The sequence below is a fragment of the Lolium perenne genome, chromosome 7 (genome assembly GCF_019359855.2).
Source record: "Lolium perenne isolate Kyuss_39 chromosome 7, Kyuss_2.0, whole genome shotgun sequence".
Taxonomy (NCBI): domain Eukaryota; kingdom Viridiplantae; phylum Streptophyta; class Magnoliopsida; order Poales; family Poaceae; genus Lolium; species Lolium perenne.
The window spans coordinates 219602096-219620837 of record NC_067250.2 but is presented as its reverse complement, the minus strand read 5'-3'; the positions used below and the strand labels follow the sequence as shown (position 1 = coordinate 219620837).

The 18742-nt window shown below is 49.3% G+C and overlaps 2 protein-coding genes across 2 annotated transcripts; both read right to left on the bottom strand.

The window, feature by feature from the left end:
* Window positions 1–5664: 5664 nt before the first annotated feature.
* LOC127321372 (serine/threonine-protein phosphatase 7 long form homolog) lies at window positions 5665–8021 on the bottom strand. The gene is made up of 5 exons (XM_051350393.2): window positions 7349–8021; window positions 6929–7268; window positions 6421–6846; window positions 6043–6344; window positions 5665–5953 (listed from the first exon to the last, which is right to left on the bottom strand). The coding sequence occupies exons 1-5, from the start codon at window positions 7489–7491 to the stop codon at window positions 5665–5667; spliced, it is 1500 nt and encodes a 499-aa protein (XP_051206353.2). The 5' UTR covers window positions 7492–8021.
* Window positions 8022–8054: 33 nt separating this feature from the next.
* LOC139833853 (uncharacterized) lies at window positions 8055–9156 on the bottom strand. The gene is made up of 2 exons (XM_071824209.1): window positions 8161–9156; window positions 8055–8069 (listed from the first exon to the last, which is right to left on the bottom strand). The coding sequence occupies exons 1-2, from the start codon at window positions 9154–9156 to the stop codon at window positions 8055–8057; spliced, it is 1011 nt and encodes a 336-aa protein (XP_071680310.1).
* Window positions 9157–18742: the final 9586 nt, after the last annotated feature.

Sequence of the window (18742 nt, the reverse complement as noted above, 5' to 3'; positions counted from 1 at the left end):
GACTCCAAGGCCAAACAGCTCGGCGGCGGCTTCTTCCTGGGCAAGATGTGCCGCGGCATCAGACGGCTCGTGCGGCCACATGGATTCCGTCCAGTTCATGCAGCATCCACGACGACATTCCTATCCGTCTAGATAATTGATCCATGCCTCGCGATTTGCCGTGTAATCTCCATAGTCTCAAAATTTGTATTGATACACAACTGTATTGTAAACAGTAGTGCAATTTTATGTGCATGCATGGTGATCACTTTGGTATCGATGCTACATCTCGATTCATTTACCCACTTGATTGTCTTGTCTCTTTTGTTCAAGTTCACTAGGGCTCATCGCACCGATCGATGAATTTATTTTATCTTATCTTGGTTATTAAGTGTTTTACTTGCAAGTTTAGATTCAGAAGAGTTTAACTCATACCCACAGGCCGCAGTTCAATTTGCACTGAATCTTGTTTTCCTAAACACTCATCGATACCCAAGTCATCATATATGTAGATACATAAGACTAGGTGATTTCCCGTGTCTTGCTACGGGGCATAAAGAAATATTGCCTTTGCTCCATCAACAATATATTGTAAATGTAAGCATTTTTCTAAACTAAATTAGTTGCTAATTATATTTCGGAACAGGAGTAATTATTTTTTATTGTTAGGACCTTGATGAATCCGTAGGAAATTTTATGAAAATAATAGAAGATGAAATTGTGGTTAACCCGATGATACTCACTACGGGAAAGCCAGCCTTTGCCGTGCTCCACTTTGCACGGCAAAGAGGCCTATACGCACGGCAACGGCTTTGCCGTGCGTGCCCTCACGGCAAAGTTTGCACGGCAAAGCCATCGACGGTAAAGCCACCTTTGCCGTGCGCATGCAAGGACTGCACGGCAAAGCCCTTTGCCGTGCGCTGCCATCTCTGCCGTGCGCTGCAAACGCTGCCGTGCTCCACTTCTTTGCCGTGCGGCAGGGGGGCTGCCGTGCGCCAGGACTTTGCCGTGCGCCAGTTATCTTTGCCGTGCGACCGACGTTGCCGTGCGCCACCCTTCGCCGCCGTGCGCACCTTTGCCGTGCAGGCTAGCTCTACCACGCACGGCAAAGCTCCCTACAGGCACGCCCCCAGGAGCTCCCAGGTCTACAGGCTGCCGCCACGTGGCTCCTTTGCCGTGCGTGTGCACACGGCAAAGTGACCAAAAGTCCTTTGCCGTGTGCACACGCACGGCAAAGGGCCCTGTTTTTTTTATTTTTTTGCTGTTTTTTGCTTATTCTCTGCATTTCAAATATAGCAATTGACAATAAAGCATATACACATATAATCTTCAACATAACATCACCAAACACTACGGGAACACCACAAATACATCAAACACACATATTCATGCATACAATGCATTACATAGAGTCCATAGTCCATCCACACAAGTTACATAGAGTCCATAGTGCAATGTCCAATATTACAATCCATTAGAAGCATACAATCCGACAAAGTGCAAAGAAGACCATGCCATCAACCTTGTCCTCCGCTTCCGCCGGCCTCATCGTCATTTCCTTGTGACATATAATCTATAAGGTTGATGGAATGAACATTTGAATTTGCATTTGCATATTGAACACTTGAACAAGTACAAGTAGCGGGTTGGGCACAAGAGGACTCACTGCGGTTCATGCTCCGGATGATTTTCAAGTTGTTAACAGTGATAGGTGTCCCCGGGCTCTGAGTGGGCGGTGGCGGCATCCACGGCATGGAGTAAGGTGGAGGAGCAGGAATACTCCCTGGTGGAGAAGACAGAGCCGCCTGGCTCATCAGCCAGCTCATCTGTGCCTGCTGCTACTGCATCATCTGCTGCTGCTGTTGCATCTGCAGCATCATCTGTGTCTGCTGCTACTGATACTCCAGAACCTGCCGCTCCAGGTTCCGTGCGTGCTCCTGGGCCGCCTGCTCCTTTTCTGCCATCTCCGCCTACGATGTGTTGCCGCGATGTCATTAACATTTCAATGGAAAGCATGTGCATGTAAAGTAAAGGTAGAGGCCGGAGGAAGAACATACCCGTAACCGCTCGACAGCTAGATCCGAAGCCCGTGGCCGGGGCTCTACCTCAGGCTGGCCGCTCTTACGACCACGACGGATCTGGCGGAGAGAGGGAACCGTCGCTGGGTCGACAACCCCGTCACCAAACCATAGGCGGCCATGGTTCAAGCCTTCTCCCGCAAGCACCGCAACCTCAGGGTCAAAGTCCTCGGCCTCTGGGTTGGCGTCCTCGCCGTACTTCTGCTTGAACTTGGAGAGATAGGATGTGCACTGGGTCTCGGATTGCGGGTTAACCCACACGGACCCCGTCTCAGGATGCGGCGTCTTCCTTTGCTTCATCTTCTTCAGCACGGCAAAGACGTTAGGCTTCGCTCCTGTCCTCACTTCCTGCAAAAGAGAACATGTAATAAAGTGAAGTGGCACACCCTTGCAGAGTTAGCAAATATATAACATGAATTCAAATAATGAAGGAACCATTAATTTGCTCACCTCGTTCTGCAGGTGAAGAGAGATGGGGAGGCTGCCTTGGATATGCGATCCACCTCGCATCTCTGCCCGCTTCTTCTTGCCCTCCTCGTGCTTCTTGAGGTACTGGGGGCATATCCACCACATGACCATCGCAAGGAAGCACCTGTCGTCTGCGCCGACGTACTGAGGAGGGTTCTACATGCACAAGATAAACCCATTATGGTAAAATAAACTACATGACGGTAAAGAAATCAATAACACACAAATGCAAATACCTGCATGTACTGCCACGGCTGCATGAGCGTGTCGCGAGCGTCCTCCTTAGTCATGTGGACGAAGCGGTCGGCGTGCCAGTCGCGAACGCACTGAACACGTGCCTCGTAGTGCATGCTAGTCACCCTCTTCCTTGCAAGCTGGTGAAGGACATCATCGCACGCATTTTCCTTGCCCTCGCACTAGTAGGAAAACCCTTATAGGCGGAGCTTATTTCTGTGGCGCACCACTAAAAATGCGCCACAGAATATTATTTTGTGGCGCACCATGCTGGGTGCGCCACAGAAATAGCTTAATTTTGTGGCGCACTACTGAACCATGCGCCACAGAAATTATGTGGGGCCCACATCCTGCCACCACCAATTATTAGTGTAGGTATTTCTGTGGCGCACATGGCGTGCTGCGCCACAGAAATAACTCTTTCTGTGGCGCACGTGCTTCGGTGCGCCACAGAAGTAGTTGATTCTGTGGCGCACTTGCTCGGGTGCGCCACAGAATTAAGGTAACTTATATCATCTCGCCCGTGCCCTCCCCCGCCTGTTCACCTCTCCCCTCTCCCCTCTCCCTCTCCCCTCTCCTCCGATCCGCCGCGCGCCGCCATGGTCGTCGCCATCGCCGTCGCCGCCGCCTTCCTCCGCGAGGGCCGCATGCCGCCACGGTCCTCCCATCCCCGCCACCTGCAGCACAAGCTGCCGCTACGGCGAGGAGGGGCCGCCGCAGGGAGGGGCCGCCGTCGCGTGAAGGTGGAGGAGCCACGCGTCCTCCTCCTCCTCCACCGCTGCCTTCGTCGTCAACCACCTCCTCCACCCCTATCGTCGGTGAACTCTCTCCCCTCCCCTCCCCTCCCCTCCCTCTTCCTCTCCCGCGCGAGCACAAAGTCTTGGCTCTGGATGCATTGCTTGATGTCTTGGCTCTGGATGCATTGCTGCTAGGTTTATTCCTGTTGTTGCTCTGGATGCATTGCTGCTGTTGCGAAATGCTCGACGAAATGCTTGATGTCTTGGCTCTGGATGCTCGCTCGGTTGGCTCTGGATGCATTGTTGCTAGGTTTATTCCTGTTGCTCTGGATGCATTGCTGTTGTTGCTCTGGATGCTACTGGTGAACCATGCATTGCCCCTAATCCTTGCATTGACTATGCCTCTCTGTACACCAGCTACTAGCAGTGACTATGCCTCTCTGTACTTGCTTACCATTAACTGGTGAACCATATGCTACTGGTGAACCATGCATTGCCCCTAATCCTTGTTGTTGCTTGTCTTAAGCAATAGAAATTGTCTATGCCTCTCTGTACTTGCTTACATTAACTGGTGAGCTAGTGATGCTTATTGGAGTGTTCTATATCAGTGACACTTCTATGCTGCTACTACATATTGGTGTTGGTTATTGTCAACTTATATCACTTGCTATGCCTGTGTGGCTTACTGGATCATATGTACCTGTTGTTTGTGGAGGTTTACTGCCACTTCTTATTGATGAACCATGTGATGGTAATGATTCAATTTAATTCAATGATGTTAATTTGATTTCCATCCTTTGTTGGAAATAAATCCATGTCTGAACCTGTACAAGGTAATGAAGACTTGCTCACTTGGTATGTTACTATGCTACTGTGGTATCCTTGTGAAGAACGCGGCGACAAGTCTGGAAAATGGCCACGGTGGACGCACGGAAAGTAGTGTGATGTGTCGTATTGGCTATGTATCTTAATTTCAGTTGTATCTTAAATTCCGTTGTAGTGTCGTTGTATCTTAAATTCCGTTGTAGTGATAAATCCTATTTTTATTTCAGCTGCAATGTATCTTCATTTCTGTTTTAGTATTATTGTTTCCCGCCTAATTTTTCCCGCTCAGTTTTTTCCCGCCTTTTACCCCCGCCGTAATCTCCCGCCAATTTTTCCCGCTCACTTTTTTTCCGCCTTTTACTCCCGCCCTAATCTCCCGCCAGTTTTTCCCGCTCACCTTTTCCCGCCGAAAGTCGTCCCTTCTAGCCTATAAAAACCCCCCAGTGTTTCCTTCTGTTTCAGTGTATTCTCTCAGCAAGATGGATCCCCCATATAAGAATCCCCCCCATCTTTTCACCGAATCCATGGCCAAACCTCTTCTAGACGAGGCCCGCAAAGTGATGAGGGAGAGTAAGGTAGACACATTTGAGGAGTTCATCAGTAGCGACACCTTGCTCCGTAAGGTGGGTAGGGAGTTTGAGAAATATTCTTATGGGTGGCCATTGAAGAAGATGCCTGCTCGCAGCCCACGGGAGATAAGGTGTGAGCTTATCAGGTTGAATGAGAAGTGGAAGTCACTAACTTGGAAGAATGAACGAGATAGGGAAAGAGATTACAACTTTCCATGGCTGTGGACGGTTGAGAGTGAGGACGACGATGATATCTTTGAGCCTAGCAGCAAGGCGAAGAAAGCTGCATCGTCGAAGGGCAAGAGTGCCAAGTCCTCGAAGGGGAAGAGTGCTGCACCACCGGTCATCGACTCGGACGACGACTTCGAGCCTAGCACGAAGGCGAAGAATGCTGCATCGTCGAAGGGCAAGAGTGCCAAGTCTTGAAAGGGCAAGAGTGCTGCACCGCCAGTCGTCGATTCAGACGACGACTTCGAGCCTACCACCAAGGCCATGAAAGCTGCATCGTCGAAGGGCAAGGGAAAGGGTGTGCTGCGTTCTTAGTGTTTTAGTTATCAGTAATCATGGATCTTGTAGTATGTTGTAGCGATGGTGTACCATTTAATATGTTAGCAGAGAGTTATGTTGTAGTAGTAAGTTGTATCTTAATTATCGCTTGAAGTTCAATATGAAATGTTTGTTAAATAGAAATAGTAGTCATACATGGCGCATACAAATAGTAGTCATACATGGTGCATACAAATAGTAGTCATACATGGTGCATACAAATAGTACTCATACATGGTGCATACAAATAGTACTCATCTCACTGACCACGGCCCCTCCCTCCACCTCGCCTCGGTGGCGGTCGAGCCTGAAAAGGTGACGGCGAGTACATACGAACAGGTGGCTGGCGATGTCGGGGAGGAAGCATGTACCCCTGCTCGTGCTGACTGTACTGCGTGGGATCTGCGTGGGATCAAATGCCCATGAAACTGCCGGCGCATTTGCCCAACCGGTGATGTATGGAGCGAGGAGTTGCAACCATCCAGCAGCAGTCTTATTCGCTCCTTTTCTGTTGTACCTGAAAAATGAAGACGAACATGTCTTAGGAAAAAATTATGATTGTCCAACATGATGTAATAACTTTGGATAAATTTAAATTGTACTCACGCGTGGACGCGTGGTGGTAGAGGAACTGTGGGAGGTGGTGGCTCGATCAGCTGACGCTGTCCAAACTGTCTCATGACCCTCTGCTGCGACATCTCCTCCACGAAGATATCGAAGATGATCTTCGCCTTCGTCATCCAGTAGGCCCAATCTCTGGTACACATGTTCGATATACCGCCTGGGTATGCCTCGTCGCGGTGGTCCTCACTGTATGGCTCCCAGGTGACATCGCTCTCTAGTAGTAGGTCAAACTGCTCTGTGAATGCTGGGTAGCAATTCCTTAGCTGATTATGCCCAAAATGTCTCTGCATAACATAACACAACTAAGTTAGTGTTACATCTTATATAAAAATATAAAGAAGGAGTAAATATTGCGAATACCTTCCGCGATGTCCATAGAGAACCAAACGTCGGCATGTCGATGCGCTCTGCGTCGTACAACTCGTCTGGCGGCCAAGATCCATCTCTAATCTCAGGACGGCCGATGGGAAACCTCGCCCATGACCAGAGCTGCAACAGGAGTGGACAACCAACGATGCCAGAACCATGCGAGGTTAGCTGGCAACCCTTACACATACCTCGGTACGTAGCGGCTAAGACCGCAGAACCCCAGCTCCTCTGAATGATGTGCTCTGCTTCGGTGGCCTCTGCTATCTCCTGAGCTATAGGGATGTACCGCGCACTGATCGTATTCCCGTGATTGTCCGTGAACATCGTCTTCCCGAGTAGCCACATGAGGTACGCCTCCAAGCTGCGAGTGATCTGAACCGCAGTCATCGGTACATCTGGGAATCCGAACTGCTCGATCTGTCAAGGTATATTTCAATGTTAGAACTTACATATTATGAGGTAAATAAGTTGTGATAAAAAAGACGAAACTGTTACGGACCTGGAACTCGTGTAGCCATGCCTGGCGAGGCCCGTGAGCCTCAAAAGTCATAGGCCCAACGTCTGCACGAACACCCTGGAAACGTGCATCCATGCTGTGCATCCAGCCCACGGTTTCCTCCAATGGGCCTATGGGCTCACCTGCCAACGGAAGGCCCAGCAACATAGACACGTCCTGTAGAGTAGGCGCCATCTCACCCCAGCGAAAGTGGAACGTGTGGGTCTCGGGCCTCCATCGATCCACTAAGCAGGTGATCAAAGCAGCATCGTAGTTCAGGCGCGAAATGTGATCTCGGGCCTCCACTAATCGAGCGAAAGGTAGTAGTCCTGCCCACTTCAACCTGCAAAACAAATAATACACAAGCTAAAGCAGGTCCAATGTAGTTCTTATAAATTTGAGACAAAACAATTGAACAAGTACCTGTCTTCCCATTGAGGGTGTATCATCCAGTTCTTCTTTGGAGTACGGGTCTGCAGTGGCTCCATGCTCTGCGGGTCAGCCTCCAAGTGCGATGCACGATGTTTCTGATCAATAAGTGGATCGAGCAACGATCGAGCCGCCATATCTGCATAAAGATATCACAAATTGCTGCATAGTTCATAAATATTACAAATTATAACATAGTTCACAAATATTACAAATTATAGCATAGTTCATAAATATTACAAATTGTAGCATAGTTCATAAATATTACAAATTAAAGCATAGTTCATAAATATTACAAATTAAAGCATACTTCATAAGTATTACAAATATTACTATCTCCCTCTATTTCTTCCCCTCCCACGCCTTCCTCGGTTGCCTCGCCCACGGTTAGCCGCCGCCGCTGCAGCTGCTGGGTAGAAAGTGGGACATAGGGGGTCCCTGTGTCCAAATTGGTTGCACAGAAAACATTGCCTAGTTGGACCACCCGCTTCTGCTTCATCCATATCATTTCTAATGCGCCTTGTCTCCCGTCGACCTCTGTTCGTCCGCAATGATCTTGGGTCAGGGATGTACCGTCTTTCATTTGGTATCACCGTAGTAAAATTTCCCACAACTCTGTATCCGACCATCTCGCCGGTCCAGGTGTGCAGCACAGCCTCTTTCGCGTAATATGGCGAGACGAAAGAGATTGAGTCCAGCCCTAGTTGTCTGGTAGCTGCCAGCACATGGGAGCATGGAAGGTGAAGCAACTTCGGTTTGTTGCATGTGCACTCACACGATGGCCATTCTTCATTTCCAATTCTGACCTCATGTGTTCTCACCGCATTCACACAACCAAACTTGTCGGTTGGTAAGCGCACCTCAAACCTCCTTTCCTGATTACCGATGGCCAGAACAGTGTGTGACATACCCTTCTCCATCTTCACATCCATATATTCCATAATGGCCTTACAGTAAGGAGTGTTTGGATTTTCAAGCATATGGTTCAAAGCCAACTCCCGTCTCTCTTTGAAATAATTCATAGTGCCATATAAAATACCCTCCACAAGGGCTGTCAGCGGCAATGCCCTATTTCCCCTAAGCACGAAGTTGTATGACTCAGCTAGGTTGGTAGTCATCACACCATACCTAGCTCCATGTGTGTCATGCAGCAAAGACCACCTTTCTAATGGCTCGTGCTCTATCCACTCTGCAAAATTTTTAATCCGTCGTCCAGGCCTCCTTCTAGTATTGGGTGGGTCAAATCCAGGCAGGTCACATAGCCCAATAGGATCTGGCTCGGGGCCTACTGGAACCTGTGTACCCTGTGCCACAGCTGCTGCATGAGCTGCTACTAATGCAGCTCGGGCGGCTAACCTGTGCCGCACATGGTCCTTAGTGAACTCATCCAGCTTGCCGCGGAGAAAAGTGTACTTGCATTCTTGATTCTGCTTGCACAACTTCTTGAACAGATTCATAAGACCCTTGCTCCTAAACTGCGAGAAGAAATTGGCCCCCAGGTGGCGCATGCACCACCTACTCTGCATATCCTGCCATGGCGTCTCTTCATCAGGTCCGGCTTCTACCAGAGTCTTGATAGCCGCAAGTATACCTGCATGCCTGTCATGTAGCACGCACACATTTTCGCGATCTTTCACTATCGATTTTTTTAACTGCCTGAAGAACCATAACCAGCTAGCAGTGTTCTCGCTCTCAACAAATGCAAATGCGAGAGGCACACATCGATTGTTGCCATCCACTCCAATTGCTGTTAGAATCTGTCCCTTGTACCTCCCGATTAGAAAAGTTCCATCTACACACATCACCGGATGACGGTGCATGAAAGCCTCGATGCATATGCTTTGAATGCGAAAAACACCCTGTGCAGAACCCTGACATTAGGGAACTCTGGTATCACAAAGTCTTGTATGTCCACATGGGTGCCCGGATTCCGGTCCTTCAATGTGTGCAGGAGACGGACGACACCGTCATAAGCATCATAGAAGGTCCCGAATCTGTTCTCCAGTGCCGTCTGTTTAGCCCTCCATGCCTTGCCATATTCAATTACATACTTATATTGAAGGTGAACTCTTCTCTGGATGGCTTTAACCCCCATTGCTGTATTCTCTACAATCTCCTTGTAGAACAGGCGAGCAATAAGAGTGGATGTAAGGTTTCGGTGATCCTTCAACATACTCTTAAGGACACATGTGTGCGGCACGAAGTCGCTCACCACCCATGTTGTGTCATACTTCGGACAGTACCCATGCACCCTTGATGGACATCTAGCATCGCTGCGGACCACTGTCAAGAATTTCTGACTTGAAACGGTGGTTCTGAATACCCTTTGCGTGTTCATTGCCCACTGAGTGATTGCTTCCTGCAGATGTCTCTTGTCAGCATATCTAGCACCAACTGAGATGGTGTTCATGCTGTACTCCCAGGCAGAATCGTGCCGATCATCGACTATCATTGCCTCCGACAAATCATGGTTCCAAGAAGAGGGGATCGGATCCGCCTCTTCGTTATCATCTGAAGTATCGGATCCACCGGATTCATCTGAGTCAACCTCATTGTCCACTCCATCCTCGTCTTCCTCGTCCATCATGTTCTGCATCTGTTCTTCTTCTTCGTCCACGCTTTCAAGCTCAACAGTATCGTCATGACCACCTGCTGCATGGCTACTCTGCCGGATTGGAAATCGCTGCCGCCAAACATCGAACTTTGACTGCTCTGGCCTGGATGGAACGCACCCTCGCCTTCTTGGAAATTCACCACCTTCGCCTCGGGAAGCATTAAGGCGATGGGGTGAGTTCCCCTGCGCTCGCACGCTTCCAACCAGTGCACCCACTGAGAGGTCCGCTCAATCGGCTTCAACCGCCGGAAAATGCGGGCACTGGAGCTGCTCCACAAAGCATGCACACCAACAGTGTATGCTTCGGGATTAAGCCCGAAATTCACGGTCAACCACTCCTTCAACTGACTAACTCGCCATGTTTTTGGGTTTGTCAGATGCAAATCCTCACACTGAAACTCGCTCAGATCAGCTCCCATCGGAGTTGTTCGGACCGTGCCATGACCGAAGTAAACAACGAATTTTACTCTATCTGACATATCTGCTCACCTATACAAATTACAGACTCGTCAAAAAAATCTAGCACCTACACTCTAAAATAAATACTTTCTACCGGTACATATTTCAGTAACTAATCTGCGAAGCTAACGAACGCAACATGCATCATTACACGATCTAATATCAGGAATTAGGGTTTACCCTTGAAGCGTGCCAAACACCTCCGTCAGCAGCTCAGCTCGTCCACCAGCAGCAGCTCCTCCACCACCACCAGCAGCTCCTCCACCACCACCACCACCACCACCAGCTCCTCCACCACCACCACCACCACCACCACCAACAACACCTCCACCAAAATGCTTCAAAATCTAACCCATGTATAGATCAGATGATTCTACAGCTTTTGGTGGTCAAACTACAGCAAATGGCTGGACAAATTGCTCAGCAATGAGAGAAAACGCTGCTGGCCAAAGAGCAAACGAGAGAGAGAAAGCAGATGAACTGAGGCTGAAGGAGGAAGAAGAAGGGCAGAGCGCTCGGGCGAGGCAGCAGCGCGCGCGACGCATTTAATATCGCCTCGATTCGGGGTCGTCCTGCCCGACTCGGGCTCAGCGTGCCCGAAGTTACGGCCTCGGGATTCTCCGCCCCGACAGCATCTGCTCCTGTCCAGGGGACAGTCCGACACGGGCCTTCGGTGGCCGACACCCACGCTTCGGGGAGGAGCACCCCGAAATTGGCCTGACACGGCAGATTCGCCTCGTCTCGGGCTCCTCAAACCCGATTTTGTAAATTCGGGTTCGCCCACCCGGACGGTGTATTATTTCTGAAATTAGCTGAAAACGAATATTATTTCTGGAATTAATATTAAAAAGTGTATTATATAAAAAAAATTCGCCTTATGCTACGTACTCTGCCCGTGGTTGTCCATAATGAAACACTTGGGACGTCGCTACTCCAATTAGGTCCTAGGATTGGTACAAGAATCGACGCCGACTCTGTTCAAGGAAAGAAGTCCATATAACCCCCGTAACTATGTGGTTTGGGACGCACCACCCCCTCAAGTTTAAAGTGGCACACTTAACCCCCTCAACTATGCAATACCAGGCAATTAACCCCCTCAGCTCGTTGTTAGCAGTATTGGAGAGCGGTATGGATAGCATGGAGGGTGGTTTTGTCCAGCGAGGCGTCCACGTGTTGTCTGGCTAGATCTCCATCTGCCTGCAGTCTGGTCTTGGAGAAGTCGGAGCCGCGCAACATACTACAGATCTCACCAGCTATATGATTCGTCCTTGCGTGAGGCCGTCCAAGTCTCCGAAAAATCCCTTAATGCCGTAGAGCACGAGCGCGAGGCGCCACTGCAGGACGAACCCGGCCGTGCACACCACGACCATGAGCGCCGAGTTCTGCACGATGACGGAGATCCGATCGCCGATGGCAGAACGCACGTTTTCTCGGCGTCGAGCGCGAGCCTGACAGAGATTTGCGCGCTGGCAATGGCCTTCATGTCGAGCCGGGCCATCTAGCTGCGGAGCACGGCGGCGAGCATCTTATCCCGCTAGGCTCGCGGACGTCCGATTCCGACAAGGTGTCGTGGACGCCCTAGACGCGCGACTGGAATTACCGTATATGTGGTTGGTCAAGTAGAGTACCTGCATGTATACGACTAGGATCAAGCTAGCTCGTAACCACGGTGAGCTGAACCAATGAAGGACCGATCAGGCTAGGCTTGCTGAACGCGAGCTTCTCCATTCCCATGCCCATCCGGTGACCCTCGCGCTGCTCGTCCTGGCACCGACGAGCACCGCCTCGTGCGCACGCTCCTGCATACGGATGAGCTTGGCATAAGCGCCGTTGTCCCATGACCCCTCTGTGCTCTGGCCATGAGGTCGTCGTGCTTCCATCTCGGAGACGGCGACGAAGTAGGCTTTGCAGAATGTTGAGAGCATGTACTATATATGCCGAGGGTGGTGCGTCCGATCATGAAACAGTCCAGCGCCTCCTGCACGAGCCGTTCGACACCTCGCTGGACAAAAACCATTATACCGCTCTCCAATACTGGTAACAACTAGCACGGGGGTCAATTACCCGGTATTGAATAGTTGAGGGGTTTAAGTGTACCAGTTTAAACTTGAGGGGGTGTTGTGTCCCAAAGTTAATAGTTGTGGGGGTTATGTAGACTTCCTGTTCAAGTGTTAGATTCAGCCAGCAGGAATACGAAACTCGTTCGTCTCCGTTTGGTTTCAGCCTTTCCGGGTCCGAGTCCGATACTACCTGCACGAGTACGGGGCATGCAGGGATCCTCCACAAATATATACAGCGGCCGCAATTCGATCGATCCCGTAGCAAGCAGGACCCGCCCCTTTCTCGTGTGCTTCCTTTTTGCCTTTGCTACGCCCTTCGCCCTAGCTCTGCTTGAACCGATCGTCATCGGCATGGCGACGAAGGGAGCGGGCGCCACCTCGATCGATCGCCGGCGCCGTGCACACAACATGCTGGACTCCGCCTGCGCCGACCCTGGCTACGCTCTGCGTTGGTGCGAGCAGGCGCGGACCGACGGCGACATGAAGGAGGCGCGCCTCCTCCTGCGCAGCGCCCTGGGATGCAGCAAGGTCGCCGACTACGCCTCCATCTACAAAGCGTGGATCGCCATGGAGCTTCGCGCAGGCAACATCGACGCCGCCAGGGGCCTGTTCCACGAGTGGGGCTGCCGCATATACGCCGGCGAGGACGACAGCGGCGTCAACTTCTGGTGCATGTTCATCAACTTCGAGGTCTGGAACGGAGGTGCCGACCGCACGCGAGCCGTCGCCAGGGCGGCCGCGGAGGCCTGCCCCAGCGATCCCACCATCTACGCCAAGAGTCTCAAGGTGGAGCTGCTCTTCAGGCATGGCGACCGCGTGCTCGCCCACAATCTCGACAACTTCGCCATGGACGTCGATTGCAAGGATTGGCTGCTACATTACCAGGTGGGAGCATGCAACGGCCACAACAACTCTAGGGCCAAACTGCTCGGCGGCGGCTTCTTCCTGGGCAAGATATGCCGCGGCATCAGGCGGCTAGTGCGGGCACGTGGATTCCGGCCGCTTCATGCAGCATCCACGACTACATGCCTATCCGTCTAGATGATTGATCCATGCCTCGCGATTTGCCGTGTAATCTCCATAGTCTCAAAATTTGTATTGTAAACACTAGTTCAATTTTACGTCAATGCATGGTGATCACTTTAGCATCGATCCTACTTCTCGTTCATTTATCCACGACGACAAGCATGAAGCATGAAGCATCTTCTCGATTGTCTTCTCTCCTTTGTTAAGTTTCACCTAGGCTGGTCGCACCGATCGACCAATTAGCTTCGTGCTTAACCAAGTTTTACGCCATTTAATTTACATCATGATTTGGATTAATCAAGATTAGATGACTTTATCTAAGTGAGAATAAAGCTAGTTCATAGTCGACTAAGAAATAATTAGACCCTTTCTTTTATCTTGGTTATTAGTGTTTGACTTGCAAGTTTAGATCCGGAAAGTTCTTTTTCGGTGAATCTTCTTTTCCTAAACAATCATCGGCCGTGAAGTCCGGTGCCTTCCCCGGGGCATAAAGAAATATTTCTTTATGAAGTACTTTGCTACCATTACCAATACGTTGTAAATGTATGCATTTTTAAAAGATATATTAGCTTTCGAATAAGGCTTATATTTCGAAACAGATGTAATAATTATTTGTACATTGATGAATTCATAGAAAATTTATGAGAAAAATAGTAGTGTAAGTTAATCCGATGATGATATTTTTTCTAATATGCTAGAAGAAATATGGAAAATGGTGAATTATTTTTCCAATTGTACCGGTAAAAGGGCAACATATTTTACCATCTCATAAATAAACTTTGAATTTAATAATAACCAAATAAAAAGAACTTCCATGAAAAAATATTATTAGGGTAGTACTTATATTGGTACGGGTCCTTGGTTTTCGTAAGAAGTAACTAATCAAATTAAGAAACTATGGAGAGACTAGAAACATTATATTATATATTGAAGCACAAACATGGTTGGTAACAAAAAAAATAAACAGAAAATTGTATGGGTTTGTTCTTTATCTTCTCGAAGCAGGCTTTGGTGCCGCTCTATAAATATTGCAACCACATGATACAACGAGTCTCGAAACAAATAAATGCTCAAGCAACAACAAACACAAGGCCAAAAGAAAAGAAGAAGAAACAACTGGACAGATCGACTAAGGAAGGTGACCCCAACCGCGGCGCTTTCCGAAGAAATTCCGCCATGCACTCTCCTAGCATCGGAACGCCAAGTAAACAATTTTAAGAAGGGAGCCTAGGGTTTCCCCTGCCACAGAAAGAGAAGTGGGCAAAGGGTAGCCACGACACCCTCTAGGAAGGCATGGCGACACCCGAAGGCGGCACCACTCGGTGTCGGGCGAGCCGACAAGAATTTCTCCCCAAAAACCCTATCCATAAGCCCGGACGATCCATTACTGAAGAGCCTCGCAAGGTCAAAGTCTCAACACCACCAAAATCGCCGCCCGCCAGCATGCGCCACTAGTTTATGAAGCCGCTATCTTTGTCTCACCGAACGTACCGCCACAAGGCCAGCATGACAGAGGTTAATGGAAGCTTGAATCGGGATCAGCAGTACCGCGGCTGCTCGGGAGGGAAATGCCTCCACCACCTAGGAAGTAATCAAATGACGCACCATCGGGACACATTAGTCCCAGTTGGCTCCGGCCGGGCCCATTGGACCTGTGAAACCCCCGGGGAGGCACACCATTCCAAGAGGGTCTGGCATGGACCATATCGAGCTTGTAAAGCCCGTCGCCATGCCGCAACAGGCTGACCTCTATCACCACTATACGTCTGATGCATCGATCTTCCATCACCACCATATCCTTGAAGCAACGCCGTCATGGGAAGGATGGCCCGGTGTGGCCAGATGGCGCTCGAATGCCCAGATCTATGTCGGGCAGCTGCCGCCTAGCTGGAAGCCATCGCCATAGTGACTTCGCTCCTCGTTCGTGAAGCCCCGCCATCGCCTCCGGAGCCGCACAACCTGTCGGAGATAGCCCTGCAAGCTCCCTAAAACTGGAGGGGTGGTAGAAGAAGGGTGTCGCCGCTAGCACCGCTCAGGCCGGGAAGGGTGGTAGAAGAAGGGTGACGCCACCAGCACCTCTCGGGCCGCGCCCGGCGGCTTCCTCTAATTGCGTCGGAGGGGGAAGTGGAGGCATCGGTCAGGTTTGACCTGCTCGCGCCCACACATGAGCGGGGCCGAGGGAAAGAAATTGTATGTTCTTTATTTAATTAGCTCGTTGCAAAATTAATAATTTCCATGCAAATGATGAACAAAAACACAATCAATAGATCAATCACACGTAAATAATGACTTGTTTGTAGAATAGACAACTTATTTGTAGAATAGACGTGGAAATACCACGGATATCTCTCGAATCTCGATGAATGGTCCAACTAGGGTAAAACCAAAGTTTTTTTTTTCGAGAGTACGCCAAAGGCGTACCATATCTTTATAGAAGGCAGAAGTTTGAGTACAAGAACGGCACCACTCGCTACAAGCAACGACCGTAACCCCACACAACACCGGCTACAGACCAAACAACCACAACACAAAGAACCTGCCCTAAGCAACAAACCAAGCCGCGTCTCGACCGACACCAAGCACCTCCTAAGAGGAACGGCTCCCAAAGAAACTTCCTTGTCAACGCACCATCCGAAGGAGATCAATGGCGGGACTTGGACGGATCCCAGAAGCTGTCCTCCAGAACATGCCAGCAGCGACGTGCATAGCGCCTAGAAGAACTGCCAAGGACCGCTGCGTCGCCGGATTAAAGCCGCCAAGGACCTCTGCGCCGTGTCTTCCTACCCGATGCTCCCAACAGAGTTACGACGTCAAAGACGCCGCCATCGAGCCGATCCACAAATCGAGGCTTTCGCCCGAAGACAACATCCAGCTCCAAGCAGGTTAGGGAGATTCCGACACTCCTGGGCGGCGCCTCCTAGGAGGGGAACGACACCCGCGGGCGCCGTCGCCGCCGGCCCGACTGAGCCAAGCTAGACTTTCGTCCGAAGCATCGCAAAACTCCCCCACCTCCGGAACTGGGGCCATACCGTCCGTGAGGTCTCGCACCGCCGCCTGATACGTCTCCGACGTATCGATAATTTCTTATGTTCCATGCCACATTATTGATGATATTTACATGTTTTATGCACACTTTATGTCATATTCGTGCATTTTCTGGAACTAACCTATTAACAAGATGCCGAAGTGCCAGTTGTTGTTTTCTGCTGTTTTTGGTTTCAGAAATCCTAGTAAAGAAATATTCTCGGAATTGGACGAAATCAACGCCCAGGTTCCTATTTTGCCCGGAAGCATCCAGAACACACGAGAACCGCCAGAGAGGGGGCACAGGGCCACCAAACCCTAGGCCGGCACGGCCAAGGGGGGGCCGCGCCCCCCTATAGTGTCGTCGCCCCTTCGACCTTCTGACGCCGCCTCTTCGCCTATATAAAGCCCCTGGACGAAAAACCTCGATACCGAGAGCCACGATACGGAAAACCTTACTGAGACGCCGCCGCCGCCAATCCCATCTCGGGGGATTCAGGAGATCGCCTCCGGCACCCTGCCGGAGAGGGGAATCATCTCCCGGAGGACTCTACGCCACCATGGTCGCCTCCGGAGTGATGTGTGAGTAGTCTACCCCTGGACTATGGGTCCATAGCAGTAGCTAGATGGTTGTCTTCTCCCCATTGTGCTTAATTGTCGGGTCTTGTGAGCTGCCGAACATGATCAAGATCATCTATCTGTAATTCTATATGTTGCGTTTGTTGGGATCCGATGAATAGAGAATACTTGTTATGTTGATTATCAAAGTTATGTCTATGTGTTGTTTATGATCTTGCATGCTCTCCGTTACTAGTAGATGCTCTGGCCAAGTAGATGCCTGTAACTCCAAGAGGGAGTATTTATGCTCGATAGTGGGTTCATGTCTCAATGAATCTGGGGAAGTGACAGAAATCTCTAAGATTATGGATGTGATGTTGCCACTAGGGATAAAACATTGGTGCTATGTTCGAGGATGTAGTTACTGATTACATTACGCGCAATACTTAATGCAATTGTCTGTTGTTAGCAACTTAATACTGGAGGGGGTTCGGATGATAACCTGAAGGTGGACTTTTTAGGCATAGATGCATGCTGGATAGCGGTCTATGTACTTTGTCGTAATGCCCAATTAAATATCACAATACTCATCATAATATGTATGTGCATGGTCATGCCCTCTCTATTTGTCAATTGCCCAACTGTAATTTGTTCACCCAACATGCTGTTTATCTTATGGGAGAGACACCTCTAGTGAACTGTGGACCCCGATCCAATTCTCTATACTGAAATACAATCTACTGCAATACTCGTTCTACTATTTTCTGCAAACAATCATCATCCACACTATACATCTAATCCTTTGTTACAGCAAGCCGGTGAGATTCACAACCTCGCTGTTTCATTGGGGCAAAGTACTTGGTTTGTGTTGTGCAGGTTCCACGTTGGCGCCGGAATCCCTGGTGTTGCGCCGCACTACATCTCGCCGCCATCAACCTTCAACGTGCTTCTTGACTCCTACTGGTTCGATAAACCTTGGTTTCTAACTGAGGGAAACTTACTGTTGTACGCATCACACCTTCCACTTGGGGTTCCCAACGGTCGCGTGCTGTACGCGTGTCAAGCTAAATTTCTGGCGCCGTTGCCGGGGAGATCAAGACACGCTGCAAGGGGAGTCTCCACATCCCAATCTCTTTACTTTGTTTTTGTCTTGCTTAGTTTTATTTACTACTTTGTTTGCTGCACTATATCAAAATACAAAAAAATTAGTTGCTAGTTTTACTTTATTTGCTATCTTGTTTGCTATATCAAAAACACAAAAAAAATTAGTTACTTGCATTTACTTTATCTAGTTTGCTTTATTTACTGTTGCTAAAATGGGTACTCCTGAAAATACTAAGTTGTGTGACTTCACAACCACAAATAATAATGATTTCTTATGCACACCTATTGCTCCACCTGCTACTACAGCAGAATTCTTTGAAATTAAACCTACTTTACTGAATCTTGTTATGCGAGAGTAATTTTCTGGTGTTAGTTCTGATGATGCTGCTGCCCATCTCAATAATTTTGTTGAATTGTGTGAAATGCAAAAATATAAAGATGTAGATGGTGACATTATAAAATTAAAATTATTCCCTTTCTCATTAAGAGGAAGAGCTAAAGATTGGTTGCTATCTCTGCCTAAGAATAGTATTGATTCATGGA